The sequence below is a fragment of the Phodopus roborovskii genome, unplaced genomic scaffold (assembly GCF_943737965.1).
Source record: "Phodopus roborovskii unplaced genomic scaffold, PHOROB, whole genome shotgun sequence".
NCBI classification, from domain to species: domain Eukaryota; kingdom Metazoa; phylum Chordata; class Mammalia; order Rodentia; family Cricetidae; genus Phodopus; species Phodopus roborovskii.
The window spans coordinates 2806567-2834505 of record NW_026126616.1 but is presented as its reverse complement, the minus strand read 5'-3'; the positions used below and the strand labels follow the sequence as shown (position 1 = coordinate 2834505).

The window sequence follows — 27939 nt, the reverse complement described above, 5'->3', positions numbered from 1 at the left end:
GAGCCGTGGAACCCAGCCCGTGGCGCGCGGGGCATTGTGGGCCGAGGGGCGGGGGTTGGGAAGATGGCGGCTCCCAGCCTCCTCCACTGGAGGCGGGTTTCCTCCTTCACAGGGCCGGTGCCCCGCGCCCGGCACGGACACCGGGCCGTGGCCATCCGGGAGCTGATGATCATCTTCGGCGGCGGCAACGAGGGCATCGCGGACGAGCTGCACGTCTACAACACCGGTAGGCGGCGGCGGCGGCGGCGGCGGCGCGGGGAACCGCTCGGGGCGGCGGAGGGGGAGGGGAGGCGCGGGCGGGCGGGCGGGCGGGCGGGCGCGCGCGGGCCGCCCTGACAGCTGTCACCGCCGGCTCCGGGCCCCGGCCGCCGCCGCTGTCTCCCCCGGCCCGGGTGGAGGCCGCCTGGCCCTCCCGCCGCGCGGCTCAGCCGGGGACGGTTCTGCGAGGCGGCGGCGGGGACGGGCTTCGCGGTTGGGGGTGTGTGCGCTCCGCTCTGCTGCGCTGCCGTAGCCCGGGCGCCGCCGCCGCGCAGCGAGCGAGCGAGCGAGCGAGAGGTGCGGACGAGCCCCCGCCTCCGTGCAAGCAAGCATCGGAGACTACCGAGACTCGATCGCAGTAGCCCGCTCCGGAGGCTGAAGTCGGCAGGAGGCATTTTTTGTCAGTTTTCATCCTCTCTGCTACCCTCGCCGATACTCCCGGCCTAACAAGTTTAAAAAGTGTTCGGCTTGGTACAAGCGCCGTGGGCTGAGAAGAAATGACACCTTTGCTTTGCCCCTTGTTCCAAAGCAGTGTGAGGTTGCCGAGCCTTTGGAAATCTCAGGGTTTTCACTTCTGTAATGGCGGTGACACCCACCAGGGCTTTTCTAGGAGTCAAACGATGCAAATCAGGGTTTTCAACAGCAAAATTATTGACATTTTGGGACAGGTGATTTTTTTTTTTTTTTTTTTTTGGCTGTAGAGGCCACCTTGTGTGGTATAAGATGCATGCTGGCACCCTCAGGCTCAGCCCATGACTTGGGAGTACCACTTTCTTCCCAGGTGTGACAACTGAATACGAATTTGGTCCTTGCAAAGTCAGCGCAGTCGGGGGAGCAAAAGAATCCCCAATTGAGAGCAACTGGGATATTGGTTGGGTATGTGTGTGTGTGTACATATACACATATATTTTGATTGTGTGTATATATCCTTTGATGTATTTATCGAACTTATGGAACGCGGTGGCTATATTTGTTGTAATTGATTTTATTTATTTATTTTTTTTGGCTACTAGTTACAAATCAGTGGTTCCTACCAGCTGTTAGAGGAGACATCCCTCCAGGTTGTGCAGCCCATGGATTTGTCTGTGATGGTACTAGAATACTAGTGTTTGGGGGAATGGTTGAATATGGAAGATACAGCAATGAGTTATATGAGTTACAAGTAAGTGCATTTCACAGTTATTATTTCAGTCTGAAGTGCAAATGAAGTTGTCATAATTTTTAAAAAATTATGAAATGTTTTATTAGCACAGGTATAGTAACAGATGCTCGATATTTTATAGCTTCAAAGAAAATGGTTCTACTTCATTGACAAGTGTGATGTCTTTTGTTATGTCTGGTGTAGCATTTATAGCATAAAGATATCTGACCTTTAGCAGTACTTGTACTGTTATGTTTAGGTTTTTGTGTATTGGTTTAGATGTCCTTTAGCCTACAACACCCTTAGGCTGGTGAAAACAGATTGCCGGGTCCTGGCCCTGGCTTTTTGGAGTCAGTACTGTCTGTGATGGAACCTGGACATTTGTGTTTCTGCCACCCAGAGTATGCTTTGAAAACCAGTGTCTTGGTATGAGAGGAATCGTTTTCTTTAACAGTAATAATAGCCCACCCACACACAGGCATGCAGAGAGAGGTTACAGTTTCATATAGCTTTTCTAAATTTTATTTGCTTATTAAGTGAGAGCTCATTCCTGTTGATCATGAGGATCTCTTCCATTGGCAGATGTGAATGGATTGTACCAATCAAGCAGCTATTTCAAATAGAGAAGATTCTCATGGCCAAAAAATAAATTTTGGAATTTGATTTGTTAAATGAGTTTTATTTATTTAAAGCTTAATTACTTAGCGTTCATGGATTACCTAATATATAAAAGATTTCATGAATTACATATAATATTAAAGGTCTACATGTAAATACTTATTTTTTCACTTGAAAGAAATTAGAAGTGGCAGCATTTATTATTGTTATAAACTTAGTGTATCGGATTGTACCAATCAAGCAGCTATTTCAAATAGAGAAGATTCTCATGGCCAAAAAATAAATTTTGGAATTTGATTTGTTAAATGAGTTTTATTTATTTAAAGCTTAATTACTTAGCGTTCATGGATTACCTAATATATAAAAGATTTCATGAATTACATATAATATTAAAGGTCTACATGTAAATACTTATTTTTTCACTTGAAAGAAATTAGAAGTGGCAGCATTTATTATTGTTATAAACTTAGTGTATCATTATAGAAATCTGTATGTAAATTTACTTGAATGTGTACTAACACACATGCACATATTATACATACATACATATGTACATAGGTACATACATATAGCTTTGTGACACTAATTTCACATAGTCCAGCCTGCCCTTAAAGTCACTCAGTAGCCAAGGATAACCTTCATCTCCTGGACCTCTTACTTCACAAATTCTGGGATTACCACAGCCAGTCTTACTAGAATGGACATTTTAATTTCAGAAGTTAGCCAGTTCTTTGGGCATAGTGATACACAACTTCTATTCTACCACTTGGGAGGCGGAGGCAGGCAGATCTTTTAGAGTTTGAAGCCATTCTAGAACTGTCCTGTAATTCCGTGTCTCAACAAATGAACCGGAAGCCAGCCACCTATTTGTCATTTGACCCTAGGGGAGCTTATTGCATCTTCTGATGAGAGTGAGACTCAGATGTGTTGGGATGGTGGGTCACTGACAGTATGGAGATAGGAATGCTTCCTGCTTTCATAAGAATATCTTCTTTTTCAAGGCAAGTCGTTGGTTATGGAAAAAAGTGAAACCCCAGCCTCCTCCTTCTGGTTTACCTCCTTGTCCTCGGCTTGGCCATAGTTTCTCTCTGTATGGTAACAAATGCTATTTGTTTGGTGGTCTGGCAAATGAAAGTGAAGATTCAAATAACAATGTTCCCAGGTATGCTCTTTGTGAATCCAGTGCTTGTTCTATGATTTGGTTTACAACATTTTATCTTTAGTTTATATTAAGCTGTAAAGCTTAAGCTTATATTTTTATATTTGAAACGAACAATGAACACATTTTTGTGTATTTGTGTGTTTTTCAGTCCCTAGAACATATGTTTTCAAACTCTTTTCTAATCAGAAATCTTATTAAATTAATACTTGTATAATTGCTGATGTCAGTATATTTGTGTCTTGATTAAGTGGGTCATGCACAATACCAAACAATAACATGATTATTTTAAAATTGGTTTTCTCTGAAATCTTGGTGTGTAATATGGTTATTAAATGAAGGCCATTGTTCTCATACATCATGCAGTCTATTAGGTCTATTACACTATAGCAGACACTGCATTCCTTTCTCCAAAGAATGAATCACTGTCTCTTTTCTTTTCTACTCTTCAATACATGTATTGTTTTTTTTTTCTTTAATATCTGTCTGTCTATCTATCATGTCAAGACAGGGTTTCCCTGTGTAGGCTGTCGTGGGAACTCAGAGACTCACCTGCCTCTGCATCCCCGAATGCTGGAATTAAAGGTGTGTGCTAGCACACCAAGCATAAGGGTTTGTCTGTGCTTATGCGTGTCTGTGGGCATTCGTGTGTGGGTGTGTGCCTGTGGGTGCCCAGTGAGGCCAGAGGTGTTGACTCTCCCTGAGCTGGAGGTACAGGCGATGGTGGGCCACGTGGTGGACGTGGGTGCTGCCGCTGAACTCACGCTCTTTGGGAGAGCGGTGTGTGCTCTCAGTCACCAAGCCTTTCCTCCAGCCCCTAAACCTCGGAAGACTACATTCTGAACTGTTCTTTTCCCTCTTACTTGAGTAAAAAATTAGTAGGAAATTGAATTAGTTATTGAAAAAATTATTTTGGAGTTGGGAGTTAGCCCAGCAGATTAAGCTCTTGTCATGCACATGTGAGAACCTTGAGTCTGGCCCTCCAGAGCCCACATGAATTCCAGGAGGGTGCAGTGGCCAGTGTGTAATCCCATCTGACAGGAGGCAGAAACAGAAGAACTTAGGGCAAGACTAGACAAAACAAACCAAGTTCCAGGTTCAGGGACAGACTGCCTCAATCATAAAAGGTAGAGAGTGATTGAGAAGATAGCCTAGTGTCCTCTTGTTTTCCCGTGCACTGGCATACGTGTATATGTGCACTGGCATGTGTGTATATGTACATGCATTTGAAAAAAAAGTTGTTGCAGAGGGACTGCATTCAAGCTCTCCCTACAATGAAAAGAAGCTGTCGCAGAGTTATAGTACACTGGCCTTTCACAAGCCAGCTGTGGCAGCCTTCTTCAGAGCCATCACAAACCAGCCTATAATAAAGGAGAAGACCTTCATGTATAATGGGAAGAGTGTCAGATGTTTCTGTCTTCACTGTCCCATCGAAGCGGGTACCTGGGACATAGTCGAGTTTGATGAATGTGTGGAATGAAGAAGTAGCTGCAAGTTTTACTTTCTCACTGCCTTTTTTACTATGATCTTTTTTTACGAGCATATGATAGACATTTTTTAAAAATTGTTTGTGTATCTGTGTGTTTGCATGAGTTGATTGTACCACGTGCATACAGGTGCATACAGGTGCCTGCAGAGCACAGAAAAGGGCACCAGAGCCTCTGTCACTGGAGTTCCAGGTGGTTGGAGCCACCAGGTGCTAGCACTAAGAACCCAACTTGAGTCCTCTGCCAGAGAAGTAAACACTCTTACGCCAGGCCATCTCTCTAGCCTCTTTTCTTCTTTTTTGAGATAGGATGTCTGGTTCATCCTGCCTCAGACTCCAAAGTGCTGTGATTATAAAATGCGTCATTATGTGTGACTAGCATATATTTATGGATCAAAATAAAACATTTCCTATCATCTGAATGTTTTCATTTCTTTTGTGATCTCCTAGGTATTTAAATGATTTCTATGAGTTGGAACTACAGCATGGTTCTGGAGTTGTGGGCTGGAGCATTCCAGCCACCAAAGGCATTGTACCTTCTCCAAGAGAATCCCATACTGCTATTATATATTGTAAAAAAGACTCTGGGAGTCCTAAGATGTATGTTTTTGGTGGAATGTGTGGTGCTCGCCTGGATGACCTGTGGCAGCTTGATTTAGGTAATCTTAATTTTGATTCAGGAATTTATGCTTGGTAAAGGAAAAATGTAAATGTATTTAAAATGTTTTTGTTCAAATATTTGTCAAGTTGCAGTAAGGTTATAGTCAGCATTTACAATCTCAGGAACAGCTGACCTGATTGATCACTTTGAACACTTGAATGTTCAATTTATGGTAGTAACTTTCCTGTGTTCCCTTTAGCTCCGCCATAGGTCCTGGTTTGTCTAGAATGGTCCAGCCTTATGCTTACTGTCCTATGTAATTGTCAGGAGTACCTTCTTACTCCCTTAGAAGTATCTGGTTGTGTTGCTGATTTCTAGAGTTGCCCTTCCTGTCTCTGGGAAGTGTGGCTTTGACAGAATTGCTAACCAGTGGGGGACCTGAGGGCAGACGTCTAGAAGTGAGTGATTGGAAATGTGCTTCTCATTTTTTGACTGCCTTATAAATTTATTTCAAAAGCTAAAACAAAAAATATTATTTGTTAACTCAAAATTAATGACACTTTAAGCACACCTCTTCAGTATAAATGTTAAATTCAAATGTAAGTAGATTTCTGATTGGAAGTTTTTGTGGTCTGGAAATGTTTAAGATGAAATTCAGATAACTGATTTGAAACATTTTTGCTTCGTTTTGATAAGTACTTCTTTTGTTGTGTTTTTAAGTGTGTAAATTTAGGTGGTTAGCTATTAGATCAAGTTCCTGATTTGCTTCTTTTTATTTCTAGAGACTATGTCATGGTCAAAGCCAGAGACTAAGGGGATAGCACCACTGCCAAGAAGCCTTCATACAGCCAGTGTTATAGGAAACAAGTATGGCTTCCTTTCATTGTTTGCCTTTTGGCTTTTATTTTTATCAACTTGAAAGATTCATACAAAAATGCTACTTTCTTAGAAATAGATTAGCAAACGTAATAATGCCTGGTTGTGTTGACCACACCCAAAGTAATTTGTGGGAGCTGAAACAATGACTTTTTTAGTACTGTCTGTGATACCTGTTTATCTTCCTTTCCATGCCTTTCCTGGTATGGCTTGACCTAAGTGTCAGCAGGTGTTGCCAAGCTTTGCCCTCTGTGGCTAGATTCCCAGCATCTACATGGGACTCACATCCATCAGTAACACCAGTCCTAGGCAGTGAGAGGCATACATGTACATATGCATACATGCAGGCAAAACACCCCTACGCATGAAATAAAATGTAAAAAGAACTGTTTATTGCTCTAGTTGGCAGCATGAACCTGGAGAGCAGGGCCTAAAAAGAAGGTGGACTCAAGTCTCTGCATTGTCCAGCTTTATTCAGAAAACTGCACAATTTAACTTCTGAGGGTTAAGAAACACATGAGTAAGATACTCAGTCACAAGGACAGTCACAGGTTGCTATACACAAAGCATGTTTTCCCATCGAGGCATATGAACCACAGAAGCTGAAGTTAAACTCCTATACACTACATCTTGGAGGAGCATGAGAACATTCCAAGGACAATTCCGAAGTTGCAAGAGTGAGTCTTGCCTGGTTTTCTTGGAGTTTTCCCACAAGTACTCAGAATTTTCACACTCCTCTCTTCTTGGCCAGTGTGACAAGAGCCTCTGGAATGCTGGGGAAAAGCCGAAGGTTATTTGTTTTTAACAGTGCTGGAATTTGAACTGAGCATCTTACATGTATTCACAAATGTCCTACCAGACATAGAACTACTTCACAATCTCATCACCAACCTTTTTTATATGAAGACAAGTCTCACTAACTTGCTCAGGCAGGCCTCAAACTTGTGATCTTCCTGCTTCAGCCTCCCTGGGTAACTGGATTGTAAGCCTGCACCACCAGGCTTGTTCAGGCATCCATTTACCACAGCCTCCCATGCAGTTGGGACTACAGGCATTCATAGCCGTATCAGGCTGAAAGTTGTTAATGTTACAGTAATAGCAGTGACCCAGAGTTACACAAAATTTCATGTTTTGGTCGCTGTCGTAGTTACTTTTCTGTTACTGAGACTAAAACACCCTGACAAAAGCAACGTAGGAAGAAAGGGCTGACTGTGCTCACAGCTGAGATGATAGCCCACCATTGTGGGGAACTTAGAGTGAGTGCATCTGTAGTCAAGAGGCAGAGATGGATGCCTGTGCTCTTACTGTGTGACACAGGACTGGTTTTCAAGCATATCATAGTTGAAACACTCTTCACTTAAACTTAAGTTGCTGAGTATAATTTTGATTCAGTATTGCTTTATAAAGTTGTCAAAAAGTGTTTTTGTTTTGTTGTTGTTGTTGTTGTTGTTACTGTTGCTGAGTCAGGCTTTTGTTTCATTTCCCACTGTGGCCTTAAGCTCATGGGCTCAAATAACCCTTTTTCCCCCTAGCTTCCCACATACCCTGACTTTAGAGTTCATTCACTGTATTTATATAATAACCATCTTTGCAGTGTGGTAGGTGAGTGAATAGTTCCAAGTTTTAAGCCAACAAATACGTTCATTGTGTATTTTCTATCCAAAAAGTAAAATCAGACGCTTACTCAAGTTCTTGGTTTTCTTTTGTTGTCCAGGATGTACATTTTTGGTGGATGGGTTCCACACAAGGGAGAGAGTACTGAGAGTTTGCCTCATGATTGTGAATGGAGATGTACCAGCTCATTTTCTTACCTAAATCTGGGTGAGTCTTTGGAAACTTCTCATTGACATAATAAAGTTAATTTTTGCTATTTTATGCTTAAGAGCAATAGCTGAGTCATGGAAATTTCTTTCTTTTTAGATACAGCAGAGTGGACCACTCTAGTGTCAGATTCTCAGGAAGATAAAAAAAATTCAAGGCCAAGACCAAGAGCTGGACACTGCGCTGTCGCAATTGGCACGCGATTGTATTTTTGGAGTGGGAGAGATGGTTACAAAAAAGCACTCAATAGTCAGGTTTGCTGCAAGGACCTTTGGTATCTTGATACTGGTAGGTAAGAGTACTTAATTAAGTTGTAACTTAAAGATACTCAGAATTTGTCTTTAAAGACTTACATGAATATAATTTCCTCTTTTAGTGTATTAATTCCTCTCTTCTTGAAGGTAGGATGGATTTAAAGATCCCTCCACAGAGCACTGAAGAAGAAAACTGCCCTTATCTAATGAGCAGACTTTGCAAGCTCATCAGAGTCATGGAGATTATTATCACTAGTGATAAGTCCTATTCTATCATCATTTACACCCAGTTAAAAACTCATCAGAGTCATGGAGATTATTATCACTAGCGATAAGTTCTATTCTATCATTTACACCCCAATTAAAAACTCATCAGAGACATGGAGATTATTATCATTAGTGATAAGTCCTATTCTATCATCATTTACACCCAGTTAAAAACTCATCAGAGTCATGGAGATTATTATCACTAGTGATAAGTCCTATTCTATCATTTACACCCAGTTAAAAACTGTCAAGAGAGCAAGGCAGTGTTGGTGGTGCACACCTTTAATCCCAGCACTTGGGAGGCAGAGGCAGGTGGATCTTTGAGTTCGAAGCCAACCTGCCAACCTGGTCTATAGAGCGAATTTAGGACAGCCGGAGCTGTTACACAGAAAACCCTGTCTCCCCCCCCCCCCTCCAAAAAAAATGTGGCAAGAAATTTGTTGGTTCTTTCCTACAAATCTGTAATCTCAATATAATGGTGCAAAAATACCAGACAGCCTCAGATTAAAGGACATTTTAGAGCATTTGTTAATAGTTGCATCAGAAGTTTTACAGTGGGGCCAGCAGGATGTCTCATCAAGCCTGATAGCATGAACTGCATCCCTGGGATCCATACACTAGAAAGAGAAAGCACTGACTCCTATAAGTTGTCCTGTAACTTGTCCATACATGCTCTGTGGTGTATGCACTATAGTATACACATGCACACGTGTGCATGTGCGCGCTCGCACGCACGCACGCACGCACACACACACACACACACACAAAACATCTGTTAAAAATTTCTGACAATTTTAGATATTGTATTTTAGATGTGTTTTTATATGTGTGTTTGCCTGTAAGTATGTGCACTGTTTGTGTGTTTGGTGCGGTGAGGTTGTCAGAAGAGTGTGTCAGACATTTTGGAGTTGCAGATGGTTGTAAGCCTCCATGTGGATGTAGGGAATAGAACCCTGTCTTCTGCAAGAGCAACAGGTACCCACCGAGCCATCTCTTCAGCTCTGTAATTTGTGTTTTGATCATATTTATTTTCCTCCTCCACCCTGTTCTGTACCCACAGAATTTTACATCCTCATTCTTTTTTTCTTTTTGAAAGCTCTGTTGAGTCAGCGGGCGTGATATTGGTAGCCCACACCTTTAATCCCAGCACTCAGGAGGCAGAGATGGGCAGATCTCCAAGTTCCAGCCAGCCTGGTCTACAGATCGAGTTCCAGGACAACCAGGGCTATACAGAGAAACCATGTCTTGAAAACCCAAAAAGAAAAGAAAAGAAAAGAAGCACATTATACACACAACAGAAAGATAGAGAAAGTGAGATGAGGTGCAGGTGGCTCATGCCTGCGTTCCCAGCACTCAGGGGGTAGGCAGTCCAGTGGAGCGAGTTCCAGGACAGGCTCCAAAGCTACATAGAGAAGTCCTGTCTTGAAAAACCACCCTTCCCCATGAGTATATATACATTTATTTGATATTTTTGATGCAAATAGAATTTTATGCTAAAACGCAGATAATCTTAAAAGCACCATGGGGCTGGAGAGGCCCTGAGCAGTTAGAATAGTGCTGGCTGCTCTTGCAGAGGCCCTGGCTTTCATTCCCAGCATGCACGTGGTGGTTCACAGTGATCTGTAACTCCAGTCGCAGGGAGTCTGATGCCCTCTTTTCCCCTTCTCAGCACCAGGCATGCATGTAGGCAAAAATCACAAACATCTAGGGGATCTGATATGTTTTTTTGACCTCCACAGGTACACAAACAAATGTAAGCAAAACACCCCTACATAAAATAAAAATGAATCAAAATGTCTTAGTTTCATTTCTTAACAACAACACTGGTCTTTTATTTCAAGGTCTCAAGCCTCATTTTAAATTTACATAATGAGAATGAAAAGTGAAAGGCATCAGGATTGAAGTGAAGCTCAGTGGAGGACGCTGTAGAAGTATGCACATGCAGAGAGGACACAGCAGCATCCGCAGTAACATCTGTAATCAGACAGGGAGTGAGTGAACAGAACCCAAACTCATAGTCAGGAGTGTGAGGTGAGGTCCCACAAGTGGTCAGATGCTAATCAACCGTGATGTAGACAGCAGCAAGTAACCCTAGGCTGCTTTTCTCCTAGAGGCAGTTTTCTCCCTCTCTGGAGTCTGCCCCCTGCTTCCTATGCAGACATTCATGCAGTGACAGGAGGCGGGAGGTTGGGGCTGTGGGAGGGACGTGCCGTCTTTCCGAGCCTTGGCTGCCTCGTTTATTTATACTTTGCTGTTCCATCTGTTTTTCCAGCTGTTGTCCTAGTGTACCAGTTTTTCACTATTTATTTACCCGTTGATAGTTGATAGACATCTGGTCTAATGCATTTCCTTGCTATTTTCCTTGCTATTTTGAATAGAGCAACCATAGATAGAGATGAGGAAGTGTCTGTAATTCTGTAATGAAGTGTAAAGCCCTTTAGATAGATGCCCAGAGTGGGGTAACTAAATCAAGTGGAATTCTCTCGTGACCCGGTTGAGGATTCCCGTTCATGTCCATGATGTCTGTACAGCTTACAGTCTGACCAGCAGTTTCTGTTTTCCACACCTTCCTTCTCACAGTGTTTGCTGACAGGTGAGACAGAGTTCTCTGATAGTCAAGGATGTTGAACAAATTTAAAAATATTTATTAGCCATTTTCCCCCCTTGGAAATTCCCTACTGTTCAGCCCAATTTATAAATTGGGTTGTTTGTTTTCTTGCTGTTAATTAATTTCGTGCAGTTCCATTTATGATAATTGTTTTATTTCCTGAGTGAATGGGGTCCTTAGTTGACTTTCCTACATTTTCCAGGTTTCAGTTCTTTCAAACACAACCTTTTCTACTCCCCCTGCCTCTAGAGAAGCTTTTAGCATTTTTTCCCTGCAGTTTTTAAATTTAATGAAGCTGGTGGTTTCTCTTTATTTAGACAGAATCTTCCAAAATAGCCTGAGGCCTCAAATTCACAGTGCCCTTGCCTTAGTGTATGCAACGCTATCCTTGCTTGCATGTTTATATGACTTTTTTTTTTAAAGGTTTTGTTTTAATTACTTTTAATTATTTGTAGGTATGTATGTCTGTATTTTAGTATGTGCAAATCAGTGCAAGTGCCTTCAGAAGCCAGAGGCATCTGATCCCCTAGAGTGTGAGCTCCAGATGTTTGTGACCCACCTGATGCATGTTCTGGAAGAACAGCTGGTGTTCTCTAGCCATCTCTTCAACCTTGGATGTCTGTTTCTGACCTCTTGTGTTGAGTTCTCACTGGGCCCTTTCAGTCCAGAAACTCATGTTGTTTACTTTCATAGAAATTCAGGACTCACATTTCCAAAGATTCTCTCCACGTCTTCTACCTTAATATCTGTTTGGCCTATTTCCCAGACTTTTCTAAATGGTTGCTTCTGTTCAGGCATGAGTTGCCTTACTTTGAGAGGTATAAACAGCTTGGATTGTTGAAGGGACAGTGGAGGGCTTTATATGGGAATTGTTGAAGGCTCTTGGCCTTCTGCTCTTCTAACTCACCTTGAAGAATGAAGGCAGCCCTAGGCAAAATACAATAACAAATGTGTCCTGCCGAAACTAGTTTAGAAAACAGGATCAGACTGGCTATGGCCTCTTGGCCGTAATATGTTCCTGGTCCTCAGTAGAAAATACATTTGAGGCTGGAGAGATGTCTCAGTAGTTAAGATAAGGACTGCCCCTCCGGGGGACCAGGGTAAAATCCCAGCACCCACGCCACGTGGTGCCTCAACCGTCTGTAACTCCAGTTCCAGGGGATCTGACAGCTCTGACAGCTCCTGGCCTCTGTGCACCAGACATGCACATGACCCACAAACACACATGGAAGCAAAACACCTTTACACATAAAGTCATGATAAGAATGTTTTAAAGAGATAGTGTAAAATGAAGTTATGTTGGACTTGCTCTGGACGGCTGATCAAATCAAGAAGACAAATTTTCTTAGCTAACTATCCAAAGCTAGGAACATACTTTCTCTCCATTGTGAAGCACACTGACATCCTAAGTATACACAAAAGATTGGACCTTACACAGATTTGTCATAAAATACCATCTTAGATCTTTTTGGTTTGTTTTTCAAGACAGAATTTCTCTGTGTAGCCCCTGGCTGTCCTGGAACTCAAAGAGTGTCACCTGCCTCTGCCTCCTGAGTGCTTGCTGGGATTAAAGGCGTGTGCCACCACTACCTGGCTATAATATCAAATCTTAAAGATCTGTCACTTGTGGAAATGTTAGCAATTTTTTTTTTTAACCAAGGTTATATGTTTTGGGTAATACTGATTTTGTTAAAGGGGTGTTAAAACTTCATGTTTTCCCAATATATATTCTTGCTAATAGCAGTTTTTCTAGTATGTATACTGTTGGTTTAAGATCAACTTTTTTAAATTAGAAAAATTAAAATTTCTAAAAGTAAAAGAACAAAGCAACGGACCTGGAACACCCAGTCTCACCCATCTCAGCCTTTTAGGCGTGATTAGGCACGTTCAGGGTAGACCATCAGCCTTCTGAGTGTAATGACACAAGTAGTTTGGCATTGGGTTGTTTTATTTGTAGAAGAAATTGAATAAAATCAGAGCTGCAAACTACATTATTTGATTATCTTTGTTTAAGTATATCCAGTAAATAGGTGCAGTGCTCATTGCTGGTGTTTTCAAAGCTGTCCACCAAAACTGTTGGCACTGAAGACACTATATAAATCTTTTTCTTTAGAGAAACCACCAGCACCATCGCCAGTCCAGTTGATCAAAGCCACAACCAACTCCTTCCACGTGAAGTGGGATGAAGTGCCGACGGTTGAGGGCTATCTTTTGCAATTGAATACTGACTTGCCACACCAAGCTGCACCACCTGATTGTTCAGCAGCACCAAGTACGCTAGGTAACATAAATGCCATGCTTAAAGAATGCATGTTTGCCCATGTGCATCCTACAGACATACTGCAGGAAGCCCGGGGATGATGCTTGGTTCAGGAAAATGCATGACTTTTAACATGTCCTGGTACACACCTGTCAAGCCAGCTCTCCTGAGTGTCAGCTCTGAAGCCTGGCTGTCTTACTATTGGTTGTAGCAGAGCTCAGAAAGGTGCAGAACGTTCTCCTGTAGCTCATTCTGTGTACTTTTAAAGTCTGTAGCACTTGGGTTCCAGACATGTTTTTAATTAGCTTTCAGAACTGTTTCACTGGTTTTCAAAAGTGTTTTTTTTAACTGAATAGGCCCTTGGAAAATGACAAAATTTGTTACAGTCTTCAGCAACTACTAAGTAAACTATTAAGAAGGCAGATAAACTGATAAAGATGATATTTTAACCTTTAATATGTAAATTTAAAACTTATTTACAACATATTTGATGGATGCTAATTAAGAGCATATCAGTGTGAACTTTCTCATTCCTACAGGAGGCAGGATGGACCCTCACAGACAAGGCAGTAATAGCATCCTTCATAACAGTGTAAGTTGAAGCATCTGTGGTGACAAATGACTATTTTATGTCTTTAGTCCCAGTTCTTATTGAGGGTTTTTGCATATTACTCTGAAAAAGGGTCATTACTCCTGGCTTCATTTGAGGATTATCTGAGATGTCCAGGCATCTCAGTTTTCCAGGGCTGGGGTCGAGGCTCAGTGGTAGTTTTCTTGGTAGCAGGGAGGAGACCTTGGATCTGTTTCTACCACAAAAATAAAAAGGTCCCACAGAATTACCATGACAGAAGCCTGAATTGAAAAACCTGTGGAAGAGAAACCGGGTTTCATTGCATATAGCTTTGGATGCCATTCTATTTGAATTGATAGTTAACGAGCCAGGCATGGTGGTGCATGTCTGTAATCCCAGCACTTGAGAGGTAGAGTCAGAAGGTCCAGAGGATCCAGGCCAACCTCAGGTATACTGTTGAGTTCAAAGCCAGCCTGAACTACCCTAAACCCTGTCTCGACTCCCAAAAAAGTATTTTATGTTTATATTGTGATATTCTTAAATATCACACATATATTTAGTCTGAATCTTTAAATTATAATCTAAGGGGCAGTGGTGATGCACACCTTTAATCCAAGCACTCGGGAGGCAGAGGCAGGCAGATCTCTGTGAGTTCAAGACCAGCCTGGTCTACAAGAGCTAGTTCCAGCATAGCCTCCAAAGCCACAGAGAAACCTTGTTTTAAAATATAATTTAAGTATACTTGCATGCTTAATTATTTCATTTACCAAAGACTACCACTAGCTAAACTGAACTGCTTGTGTGAGTTTACTTGTTCTCTATGAAGGTGAACATGGTAAGTGGACACTAATGGCTCAGCTTATTAAAATTCATTATTTTGATCTGGAAAACTACTGTTGATATGAGTGGATCCTTCACATGGAAAGGGATGAGATATAGTCCTGTTGTGAGCATGACTGAGGGCCAAGAGTATGAGCAAATACTGTACTTGTCCTGGAAGAAGATAGTGCACTTTTGCTCAAAGAGTATTAGAAGACAAACTACATTACATTATATGTACATGTGTGTCATGATTATTGTATGTTACACATGTGTATGTATGTCATAATCATAAGCTGAATGGTACTGCATGGCTTGTGATAATACCGTGGGGACTCCCTTGCCTGTCCTCTTGTTGGATCTCCTGAAAACAGCTCCTTTACACCGTTCTTGCTGTCTTTTGGTGTCTAATTGCACTCTTGAATGAAACCCTAGCTGGGTGTGGCAGCCCAGCACTTGGTAAGCAGAGGTAGCGAGAGCTCTCTGAGTTTGAGGCCAGCCTGGTCTTCATATTAAGTTACAGAGTGAGACTCTGCCTTTACTTTCTAGCTTTTGATCACTTGTCTTCAACGAGAAGGAGAGGGAACTGGGAGTGTTGGTGAGTGCTTGAAACCCCAGTACGAGGAGGCAGGGACAGGAGGGTTCTCAAGGCCTACTGGCCAGCCCACCAAACCTTCTTGGCAAACTCTAGGCCAGCTGGAGACTCTTGTCTCAAAAACAAGATGACAGCATTCCCGACGAACTGTGGCCAAGGTGTCCTCTGGTCTTCACACACATGGCAGACATGTTCAGTGCATGAACATATACATACAGGAAAAAATAGTGCAAGGTGAAGATTTGATGATACCTCTCTCCCCATTTTCCACTCCTCTCCAGCCTTGAAATACTTTCAGTAGAGTTACAATGAGGAGGTATCCATAGATTAGCCACACCGTGAACTTGATGTCTGTGTTAGGGTGACAGCAGTGTGTCCATAGATGGAGTTTTCCTGAACCTAGGTCTTGTGAATCCAGCTGGACTGGCGGGCCACAAACTCCAGGGACCCCCGTCTCCACCTCCCCAGCACTGGGGTCACAGGCGCACACCACCGCAATGGAGCTTTTCCGCATGAGTTTTTACTTGGGTCCTCATGTTTGTGCTGAAAGTATTTTATCAGCTGAGTCATCTCCCCAGCCTGAGAACTCAATTTTAAAATAGTTATTTGGTATATATACCATTTTACCATTGTTAAAGAGAGAGCAAATTTGCATACTAATGAGATGGTTTGTGCTTTCTTAACTGGAGGATTTGAAAATTGATGGCTATTTTGATTTTATTATAATGCTGAAAATTCCATTTCCCAAAAACAGTGTAGACAAAAATGACAGAAGTATTTTTAGATCCATACCATACATTGTTGGAAATTCTGTCCTAATTCCTTCTGAGCCAAAATTCATGTAATGGGTTTCATAAAATTCAAGCCAGCAACTCAACGGCAATTTAAAAAGAAATCTGATATCTAGAGGCCAGCAAGGCGGCTCAGTTAGTATAAGTATACACAGCTCTCTGCTATATGTCTAATTTGTTTTTTAAAATTTGAACAGGGGCTGTTAACAAAATGGTTCATTAATCAAAAACTTGGTATGCAAGCCTGACCACAAGAGTTTCGTCCTTGGGACCCACATAAGAGCAGGAAAAAACAGTCCATAAGGTTGTCCTCTGACCACATGTACATATGCACCCTCACACATTATATACAAAGTCAATTAAAAATTGTTAATGCGGGCAGGCAGTGATGGTGCACACCTTTAATCCCAGCATCTGGGAACTAGAGGCAGGCAGATCTCTGTGAGTTTGAGGCCAGCTGGGGCTACAAAGTGAATTCCAGAACAGTCAGGACTACACAGGGAAAGCCTACCTCAGCAAAAAAGAAAGAAAGAAAGAAAGGAAGGAAGGAAGGAAGGAAGGAAGGAAGGAAGGAAGAAAGGAAGGAAGAAAGAGAAAGGAAGGAAGGAAGAAAGAAAGAAAAAGAAAGAAAGGAAGGAAGGAAGGAAGAAGTTGTTAATAAAAACTGATCGGTTTTCATGGCTTCACCTGTATTACATTTTTGTAGTACTCGCCACCAAAGTAAAAATACAATCTTTGGAACAAATTAAGTTAAAAAGTCTTAAAGCTACTAGGTTAAAGAATGATTATAAAAATTAGGGATGTAATTTTAAATGTTTTATGTTTTGGTAAGTTTGTTTCTGTTGGTTTGAGAATCTTCTTTCCTAGCCAAGGCTAGCCGAGAGCACTGGGACTCTCTGCCTTCCCCATCTCTCCACCTACCTGGGACTACAGGTGTGCACCACCACCAACACTCCCTGACGGTGGATTTACTCTCTCAAATGTACCGCACATTACTTTGCTTGCTTTTTAAGAAAAGTATCTGTTTTATTGAACATTGCTTGCTATGATGAACTATTTGATTTCTTGTAGGTTAGTGATACAGTAAACAGTGCAAAAACTGAACACACAGCCACGAAGGGAGCTTCAGTGAAAAGCAAACCAGATTTCAGAGCAACAGATTCTAATGCTGGTTTACATTCACCTTTGGCACCTAATGCTTCTAATAATAACAGTTGTGTGACGGATATGCTATGGAAGAATGAAGGTATAAGGTTATATTTTAAATAAAATTAAACCTATATAACATTGACAGGGAATGCTAGAGTTATTGAAAAAGTAGACATTATACTGTTCTTGGTTGGGGGGGTGTGTTCACGAGTGTGTGAGCATGTGTGTGTTTTGAGACCAGGTCTTACTGTGTTGTTTTGGCTGGCCTAACAGAGCTCCACCTGCCTCTGACTCGTAAGTGCTGGGATTAATGGCAAATACTTCAATTACATGGTTTTGTTAATTTTCTTCATAGTGAACATCATTGCCAAATTGTAAGTATGAAATTTCTTGATACAAAGGTATTGCTTGGTATAGATAAGCTTGGTTCTAAATTTCCAATGATGGAAGATGTCATTCTGTAAATACGTTCCTCTTATTGGGTAATGAATAAAGCCCTGTTGGCCAATAGGAAAGCAAGACAGGCGGGTCTAGGATACAAGGAGAATTCTGGGAGAAGTCAAAATGTAGGACAAAGAGGAGTAAGTGGCCTGGACCCCCTCTCCTGTAAGATAAGACCACATGGAAATACTTAGATTGATAGGAATGAGTTAATATTTAAGATAGAGCTCAACAATAAGAAACGTTAGTAACAGGCCAACAGTTTTATAATTAATACAGTGCCTCTGAGTGTTATTTGGGGCTGACGCTGCTTTGGGAACATGCTGGTGGTAAAGTGCACGTAACACTTCCAATTTAGAATTTCTTAGTTGTGATTTTCTGTCTTAGAAAGAAGTTTTATATGCTGAAAAACATACTTGAGCTTGGGATTTCCAAATCTTCAGTAAAATTAGTACTGAACAAATGGTAAAGTCAGAGGATGTATGACAGTGGCTGGCACATCATTGACACTTTGTGAGAGGCTGGCCGCTCAGCCTTAGGACATAGTTTACTGCCTGGGAGACTTGCCAGAGTGTGTTTTCAGGAGGAAAGGAGTGATAGGATCAGTTTTGTGTTTCCCCTGACCAGAGAAGAGATGTTTTAGGAAATAATTTAAAAGACGGGGTAGGGCTTCTTTAGTACCCTCAAGCGGATATGTATAAAGACACAACGGTGGGTAAGACAGACAGAGCAGAAAAGGTCAGTGAAGAGGCTTAGTAAGGTATATTAAATAAACTTGGCAGCTGTTTGGTTATGAGAGAAACAGCAAGTCAGATAGGACTGTTTTTACTTGAAGATGCAGGAACAAGAACACGTTAGGAAGAGTACTCAACTCTGAACTGAGGTACTTGAACACACTGGAACATAGCAGTTCTCAGCTATACATACAAATGTAGAAATTACCTAAAATGTGAGTTCACAAGAGCAGAGGCCCTGTTGACATGTTCACTGCTAGATTCCCAACAGCCAGTACTGTGCCCACCCAGGTCATATATGCTTGGCTGATGAGTGATTCATGATTAGTGTTTATAGCACAGGGTATTCAAAGAGAACACCAGATAGAAAAATTACCGAAGAAGGTAGCCCAGCTGAAGAGACTAAGAAAGGAGGGAGGCCCTTAGCTTAGGAAAAGATGAATGTTGGGGGTGCTGTCTGTCTGTTTGTTTGTTGTTTTTGTCTTTTCCTTTTTGGTGGCCATTACAGTTTGTGACTCTTGAGATACATATGTTTACCAGATGAAGAAGTTGTGCAGTATGAGCCATGTTTTCCTTCACCCTCAGACAAGTAAACATAATACCCTATAGAAGCATTCAGTATTGTGGGATGAATTACTCAACTCAGAGACATCGCTGTTTTTCTTCCACAGTGGGAGAGAAGACAAAAACGGACAGGATCATAAATCTATTTCCAGCTCAGGCAGGAGAACACTGAAGAAACTCATGCCCCACCACCCTAAAACTGAGTGACAAAGTCATCTGGTGTGTAGTTTAATAGCAAACAAAGGCACTATTTAGAGTGGAAAGGGAGCCGAGGTGTTATGTGTCCGTGATAGGTCCGGTGCGCCTTTTCTAAACAGTTTCTACTCAGTGGTTAATCCATGTGAGTGCTGTGACCAGTGCTCTTGTTTGTGACTTTGAAAACCGAAAGCACCAAGATGTAGACAACAAAGGCAGTAACTCAAAATCCCCAGGCTTCATACCCGCAGCCTTTCCCTTAAACTGAGGGAGGTCCTCATGCTTCAGCACGTGTGGGTGTACTGAGTAGTTGCCTGAACCCAAAGACAGTAATTCCCAAAATGTGTTGTTCGGTACTGTTTCCAGCATGCAAACTATGGTAGCTCAGTAGACCATTAAAACTGAATCGTCCATTACAAATTGGACAGTTGCCAAAGATGAGACTTCTCTAGCAACATTCAGTACCAAATCTAAAGGTTTGGGACATGTTTCACATACTGTATTTTGAATCATTTATGCTTTATATAAATCATCAGAGTTACCAATGTCGATGGAAATTGCATTCCACTGTGGAGCAAATCATGAAGCAGTTAGTAAAGGTAAACATATAGAAGTCTTTTTACTTTGACTGTTTTTTGTGAGATAAGATCCCAGCCTGATCTCCTACCTTGGGATCCTCCCAGCTCAGCCTTCTGAAAGCAGAGATTATAGGTGTGGATCTCTTACTAACCTCACACTGTAGACAAGTTTTTGTTGCCTGTCACGTTAGGACTTGAACCCAGAGTCGTCATTATGCTGCATTGAGCTATACCCCCATCCCAGGGACTCATAGCTCCTTTAGTAAAGGGTTTACATAGCACACACTAGGAAGCAGCCTCTCTCCTCTAGTGAACACATTCAGCAGACTTTCCCTTAGAAAAAGTAGTCCCGAGGGTTGACTGCAAGCTGGACTGATTGCCCACGTCGGTACTAGTTCTCTTGTAGTAGGAACTGGGTTATCTTTGGTAAACATCCTCTTTCTCTACAGCTAGTCATCAACCCTTACGAAAGAAACATCGTGATTAGTTTGAGTGATTATTGGTTACTGATATCTCTGGCAATTCTCCCCAGTTGTGTGTGTGTGTGTGTGTGTGGGTTCTGGGATTGAACTGATTGAGACATCTCTCCAGCTCCCCAGCTTTTTGGTTCATGGTAAAATACACGTAATATGGACTATGTTTAAGTGTTTGGTGACATTAAATATGCGTATATTTACAACTGTGCTTTAATATGTCTGTGTGATTATTTAATACTTAACTGATGGTTTGATTTTCAGTTGATGAAATATGTGCTCTGCCTGCAACTAAGATCAGCCGTGTAGAGGTGCATGTTGGATCAACGCCATTCTCTGTGAGTATATGATCTGGTGGTGATGCATGTTATACATGAGTCTGTGTGTTTAAATAAGAAGGTTCTCAGGTCTCATGTAGTGAGGAATTGATATAAATTCAGAAGTAAGTGGATGAGTAGGAAATGTTCATAATATATTTAGTGGGAAAAGATGGCTACAATATTAATGCGTATTCCGTGTTCCCAATTTTTATGTAAAACATATAATTCACGTATTTTACATTCTCAGCATACCAACTCACAATGCACCCTCTAGGGTGCAACTGCTAGGTGACTATCTGTGGGTGTGAGGCCACAGGTAATTTTGACATTCTTTTCCATGCTTTCTCTATTTTATGTATGTTTGAACATTTGTGTGAATTAATGTAAATCACGAATTTGCTATGAAACAGAAGTACTTGGGTAAAAGCTACTCCACAGGAATACAACAGAACATTGCTATATAATACATGACAAAGGTATTTTATGGATGGTCACAGTGGATATGCATATTACCAAATTTAAATGCTTGAAATGATGCTCAGATACACCAGGATTGCTTTAATTAGATAGATATGAGGATCATAATACCGTTTTTAGGGTAAAAAAAAAAAAAACAGTCATTTCACTTTATTGCTGCGAATGTTTTATTTGATTCCTTGCTTGTCTTTTAGAGTTTTCCATTTTTTCTTTTTGTTTTGGGATTTTGATCATGTGATCATCCTTCCTCATTGGTACTCACCTTCCAGAAGGTTAAGTCTGTGTTTGTAGTCTCTTCTTAGGGATGGATTAGTAAATGAAAAGATTTTCCTTTTTATTGAGGTTTAATTAGGATCAGGAGAAACAAATAGGCTGAATAGATGTTTATTCAGGGAGAAATAACTTACAACATAGACAGATGAACACCAGCAGGTTCCTGGTCCCAAGGAAGCCTCCAGATGCTCTCCTTGCTGCAAGCCAGAGAGCTCCTGGGGCCCCTCCTCAGCCTTAGTCCCCTAGGTAATGTACCCTTCCCCCAGTGGGCGTGGTCTGTGCCACAGGTGTGGACACAGTGAAAAATCTCACTGCACCTTTTGAGTCTGTCCTGTGACTACTTATCAGCTACAGTTGAGTCTGTTATTCCATTGGGGCCAGGTGCTTCAGCAAAGTCATTGAAGGTTTTACAGCTCTAGCTGTCCCTAACCTTTAAAGATTCTCCTAGTTAGTTGACTTTGTTGTGTGTGGTAGCCTGAAAGACAAAAGCCGTGAATGTGTGCACCTCTGCCACAGTCTTTAAGTCAGACATAAATAACTGAAGTGCACATTTGTTTTGAGTTTCTGGAAACAGTCTCCAATATCTAAGAAGATGGTTTTAAAAAGTTAGTTTCAGGGGTGAGGATAACTCTTCACTGGGAGGAACTGTAAGTCAGAGAAGGTCTGTTTTGTCTTTTTTTTTTTTTTTTTTTTTTTTTCTTCGGTTTTGTATTTTCGAGACAGGGTTTCTCTGTGTAGCTTTGTAGACCAGGCTGGCCTCAAACTCACAGAGATCAGCCTGCCTCTGCCTCCTGAGGCCTGGGATTAAAAGTGTGTGCCAGCAACAACCAGCTAAGAAGTTTTATTTTTTAAAGCAGAGAAAAGAAATGCAAAACAGTTTCATCTCCTCTTTTTAATATATATTGAAGTATATTCAAATTGCATTTTAGTTTTGAAGATTTTTTTTTTCCCCGCCTTTTAGGTTTGGAGAAGCATAGGTATTTCAAATACAAAGGTCACTGCATCTCTGCGTGTTGGTTTTGAATCTAGAGAAAAGGCCAGCTTGGAATGTAGTTTTCTACCTGTTCCTTTTGGAGTAGATAGAAGCATTTCTCTAAAGGGATTACACTTTCTGAGGGCCTCTGAAATGACAGTGTATATACAACAGCTGGCATTTTAGCCTGCCACTGCTTGGGGAGGGTGCTGACTGCACCCAGATTAATCGTATCGAGCTCCTGGCAGAGCGTCTGTTACACCTGTGTTTAATTAGCATCCCATTCCGTTGTCGGTTGGCCTAGTCTGTTAAGACCTTGTTCTTTGTGAGCCAGTAATGTGAGCTGATCACCCATGTACGAGCTTGTGTATTACTGTATGGAGTTACACAGATTTTGACATTTCTGTACTCAATAAGGTCTTCATAATTTTTCCTTTCTCTGAAATTAGAAAGAGACACCTTCAAATCCAGTGGCCATTTTGAAAACAGAGCAACAATGGTGTGATGTGGGAATTTTTAAAAACAATACCGCTTTGGTGAGCCAGTTTTATTTGCTACCAAAAGGAAAACAAAGTATGTCAAAGGTAATTTTTAATTTTCTACATTTTGAGGGCTAAGAATATAACTGTGGCAGAATGCATATCTAATATGTGTGTAAGTTTGGCTACAATTCCTAGCATTCCAAAAAGCAAGCTAAATATACAAGAAGTGAATTGTGAACCTTGAGAATGAGATTATTTGTGAAAACTGAAGGTCATTTGAAGGGATGATATTGGGGTCTTTCCACAGCATATTACTGAGAGTTCTGTATATGTAATCTTATATTCTTTAATGCTGTTTTTATAAATATGTCACAAATACTTCATTTGAAAAGTATTTTGCCAGGAGGTGGTGGCACACACCTTTAATCCCAGCATTCAGGAGGCAGAGGCAGGCAGATTTCTGAGTTCCAGGGCAGCCTGGTCTCTGCAAAGTGAGTTCTAGGATGGCCTGGGCCACACAGAAACCATCTCAAAAACAAACAACCACCCACAATAGAAAAAACTTAAGCTGGGCATGGTGGCGTACACCTTTAATTCCAGCACTCATAAGGCAGAGTCTCGAAGATTTCTGTGACTTTGAGGCCAGCTTTGTCTACCGAGTGGGTTTCATGACCACAAATAGAGCTACATAGTGAGAGACTGTCTCAAAAAAAAAAAAAAAAAAAAAAAGCTGTACCCAATTATTTCAGATAAGGGGTAGTACCCCAACCAACCCCCTCCTCTCTCTCTCTCTCTCTCTCTCTCTCTCTCTCTCTCTCTCTCTCTCTCTCTCTCACACACACACACACACACACACACACACAAAATCACATTAGGTGTGTGTGTATACATATGTACGCACATGTCACTTACCAGTTTAGTTTCTCTAGCAAAACTTTTGGCATAGTTTCTTCTTTTTTCACATTAAATGTTTTCAAATTCTTTTTATCATCATCATCATCATTATTTTGGTTTTTCAGACAGGGCTTCTCTGCTTAGCTCTGACTGTCCTAGAACTTTCTCTGTAGAGCAGGCTGCCCTGGAACTCACAGAGATCTGCCTACCTCTGCCTCCCAAGTGCTGGGATTAAATTGAATATTTTCAGTTCTTGATTAAAAACAAGTCTAGTAAGCAATCATTACTTTTATGGCTAACAAGATTCCTGGCTGGAGATGAATCTGTGTCCATATAAGGATACATCCATTGTAAAAACATGTTACCTGCCTATTTTTTCTTAAAGAACCAAAGAGCAGAAATTGTGCAGCTAGTAAACTTGAGTTTGAGTTTCTAGTTCCAGTATTCTTGAGTGTGAACTGAGGCAAGTCACTTGTCTAAACTCTCTGAGACCTGGTGTCCTTCCTGTATAATAGTGATGAGCAGGTTTCCAGAAAGTGTAATGGTCACTGGCATTCTGTCACAACAGGTGTGGTAGTAGTTATGGAGAACAGATGTAAAATGTTTGAAAGGTCTAGATGTTAGGGTATCAGCACCCAAGAGCATATCATTATCTAACATTTATCCAGCATTAGTCACTCCTTTTCTGCCAAGCTTGCTTACCTGTCTCTAAAGGACATTGCTCCTGGGAGACCATTATATGACAGCAAGTGTAAGATTCTTCTCTCAGTTAAATTCAGAAAGGGTGGGATATTTATTTTGTTAATTGTGATATCACCTCTGCTTCTTATTTTTGTCTTTCCTTCCTCTCATGTGTAGAATTCCCTTGCCCTTCTTCTTACAGGCAAAGATTGAAATTGCCTTCCCATTGGATCTGATCAGGAAGGGCTTGGTGGGTTCTGTATTAGAGTTTTACTCTTTGTGTAAGAAAGGGAGACACACGAATAAATTGGATCCCTAAAATATAGCCCATTTTTAAAAAGCTTTGTTTAATCAGAGTTGAATAATTATAACCTTGAAATAACAAATTATGTTTTTCTCACTTCTGTCTATCTTACATTTTAGGTAGGAAATGCAGATGTACCTGACTACAATTTACTTAAGAAACAGGATCTTGTCCCAGGAACAGTATATAAATTCAGGGTTGCTGCAATCAATGGTTGTGGAATAGGCCCTTTCAGCAAAATCAGTGAATTTAAAACATGTATCCCTGGTTTTCCTGGCGCTCCTTCTACAGTCCGAATTTCTAAGGTAATCTGTCAGGTCCTTAAGAGTTATGCAGATAATTCGAAACTTCTGGGTTGCAAGGTTCTTACTAGCACCTCAGAGAGCCTCAGTAAATGTTTAAAAGTATGTTTTAACAGCCATGCATTGTATGTTTCAGTGTATTGTAAGTAGAGTCACAGCATGAAGCCACAGAACTGGAAGTCAGTTTGTCCTGTTCCCATCACCCAGGGCTCATTTTGGAGAGTTTAATTTTAGGATATGTGAAGTTGGATTGTATTTTATAATAACTCTTGCACTTTGTTGAGGAAGAAAATCCCGTCTGGGGATAAATTAGGCAGACTGTGGCTATTTAAGCCTCACTTTGTTTGTGAAAAGTGTGTTTAAAGCATAGACCCGGATAGGGTAAAGTCTTGGCAGTCCGAGTTCTGATGTCTGGTCAGTGAGAGAAGGAAGGAAAGGTTCTGAGCTCTAAAGCCACCATCCATGACACCAGAGAACCACCTGTCTCTTCCTCTTCTCCAGAATGTCGAAGGCATCCACCTTTCCTGGGAGCCTCCAACTTCACCATCTGGAAATATTTTGGAATATTCAGCCTACTTGGCTATCCGCACAGCACAGGTGCAAGATAATCCAAGCCAGCTTGTATTCATGAGGATCTACTGTGGTCTTAAAACCTCATGTACAGTGACTTCTGGGCAGCTTGCAAACGCGCATATAGATTACACATCCAGACCTGCCATTGTATTTAGGATATCAGCAAAGAATGAAAAGGGCTATGGACCAGCCACTCAAGTTCGATGGCTTCAAGGTAACAATAAGAAGGCACCTTTGAGTTGAGTTGTTTCTGTTAAAGCTTTTGTCATGGTTATTTATTAGTGACTGGTTATGAAGACCTGTTCTTTGAGAGTATCTGACTGTATTTCTAGCACTTATGAATTTGAGTTTGTAAGTTGTTCTTAAAATGTATTTGCTCACTTCTAGATCCAAATAAAATTAGAAAGAAGCAAAGACTGACAAATAGTATATGGATTCTTCCTTACCCATAAAGCTACTTACCAAGAAAAAATAGCAAAACAAAGATAAAAGCTGTAAGGTGTATTGCCCCTTATCTTTTGTAAAGGCTGCGTAACTCAGCCGTCCTGCAGCTACCGAGGAGTGTAGTAACTGGCTGCTGTACACCTTGCTGTGGTGAGTGTTGCACACTGTAAATGCCCTGCCGAGTACCCTCTGACTTTATCCCATGAGCAGTGCTCTTCCATCAACTATTTCCAGTGCATAGGATTTATGATACAACTTTAGTGACCACTTTATTCCTTTATTTGTAGTTATCACAAGCTTAGGAAATTAAAAGAAAAAGACAAGTTCCGGAACCTTTTTATTTCTGAGAATCATTGCAAAACATAAACAGGATAGTGGATAGTCTTGATTTGTGTATAACTGATGTATCTGACTGTGTCTTTAGCTAGAGCACTTGTAATCTCAGTGGCCCTTCATTTCTTCACTAGCAGGTAAGGGAGTTAGAAGAGTTTTCCGTTAAAGTCCCGTTCAGCTCTAAAATTGGGTGATTCCGTGAACGCTGTCTTTTGACAGCAGTCTTACTGGCTCTAACGTGCTTTCCATCGCTTCAGTGAAAACAGAGAGTAGGTCTTCTTCTTGAAGAAAGATGGAGGCACCTTTACAGGACACAGGTTTTTAAATATGTTTTTCACATTTGTAAGATTTTTGTAAATGGTCTAGATGTTTTATTTTTGCATTATTTTTACCTCAAAATTGTATACGCTTTTTTATACCAGAAATAAAAGCACTAGACAGACAATTCAGGCTCCTTACCACCTTAGAGATGCGGATATTTCATGACCATTTGGCTGCAGGTAATTTTCTTTACCCCTCCTAGTCAGTTCAGGAATGAGTATGTACAGAGCAATAACATGAGAAAAGACATTTCAGCCCGAGGGCTGTCACAGCTGCGAGAGCACAGACCTAACTTGATTTGCCACACCATCTCAGTGCCAGTTTAGGGTGACTGAGGGCACAGCTGTGCCCTTCGACTTTACATATGATATGCCCAGTGAAGACGAATCTAGTTGTGAAGAATTGATATATATGCCAGTTACTAACTTAAAATGTATAGAATATTTTAATATATAATTTTTGTAAAGACTGGGATTTTTATACTACAGTATTTGTAATTAATGTGTCTCACTAATTAAATTTCTCTTGAAGAAAATATGCAAACTATTAGACACATGAGTGGTTTCTGAACTCTAAAGATTAAAAAATAAATGCACTACTCTGGTGTTGTTAGAATAACTTTTTGGGGGTACATGAGTCCTTAATCATTAAGTGGGTACTTTCCAAGCAGTGTTTACAAGGAGCACCTCTGGTTGGTTATTCCAGCAGCTCCCGTGGGGAGAGCTTCACTCTGCCTTCATTTAATTTCTGTGCTTTGCTTTGGGCAGTGCTTGCTTTTTGCACTAGTAGACTTTGAACTTACCTCATTGTTATGTTTATAATCATTTGTGTAGCTTCCATGATGTGTCTGATAGAAGCTAAATATGTCTTAACCAAAGTTACATGGTATGCAGATTTGCACATATCGAATGGTAGGCTTTGTTGTATGTGTGTGCTCAGCTTAGAAGAATAGCCAGTTACAGAAAGTGTGTGTTTCAAGACCAGTTACTTTCTTAGAAAACTTTCCACTCCTCTGCATTAAACTATCCTCTGCATTAATGAACAGTTTACATCTTAAAACATTTATTGTTGAAGAATAAGTTGATGTAAAGCAGACTAGAATGTTGGTTTTGTGTGTGCAATTTTTTAATCTATTTAGTAGTATGTTATTTAGTTTATTTTGCTTAAAGGCATCTTCTATTCTAGACCAGGAGACAGATAAGAGCCCATGTTTCTGACATACAACTTGCTTCTTGGACAAAAGGGTAGCCTTTCTATACCAAGCAGTTTGTTAAAATAATAAATCTTTTTGCCTTGAGAATTG

At 41.0% G+C, this 27939-nt stretch overlaps 1 protein-coding gene across 1 annotated transcript; it reads left to right on the top strand.

The window, feature by feature from the left end:
• Positions 1–22: 22 nt before the first annotated feature.
• Positions 23–27939, top strand: Hcfc2 (host cell factor C2). Its single transcript, XM_051206195.1, has 14 exons — positions 23–226; positions 1272–1420; positions 3019–3179; positions 5113–5321; positions 6046–6130; positions 7854–7960; positions 8060–8248; positions 13203–13370; positions 13889–13941; positions 17197–17371; positions 20524–20597; positions 22752–22886; positions 24783–24968; positions 25467–27939. Exons 1-14 carry the CDS (start codon positions 64–66, stop codon positions 25779–25781), a joined length of 2169 nt encoding a protein of 722 aa, XP_051062152.1. The 5' UTR covers positions 23–63; the 3' UTR covers positions 25782–27939.

What these genes read in the sequence shown, in the direction of transcription:
- Hcfc2 (XM_051206195.1), top strand. Translation starts at nt 64, where the DNA reads ATGGCGGCTCCCAGCCTCCTCCACTGGAGGCGGGTTTCCTCCTTCACA. An exon ending in CCTGTGGCAGCTTGATTTAG is followed by an intron (nt 5,322 to 6,045) that starts GTAATCTTAATT and finishes TTTTATTTCTAG; the next exon opens with AGACTATGTCATGGTCAAAG. An exon ending in TATGCTATGGAAGAATGAAG is followed by an intron (nt 17,372 to 20,523) that starts GTATAAGGTTAT and finishes TTTGATTTTCAG; the next exon opens with TTGATGAAATATGTGCTCTG.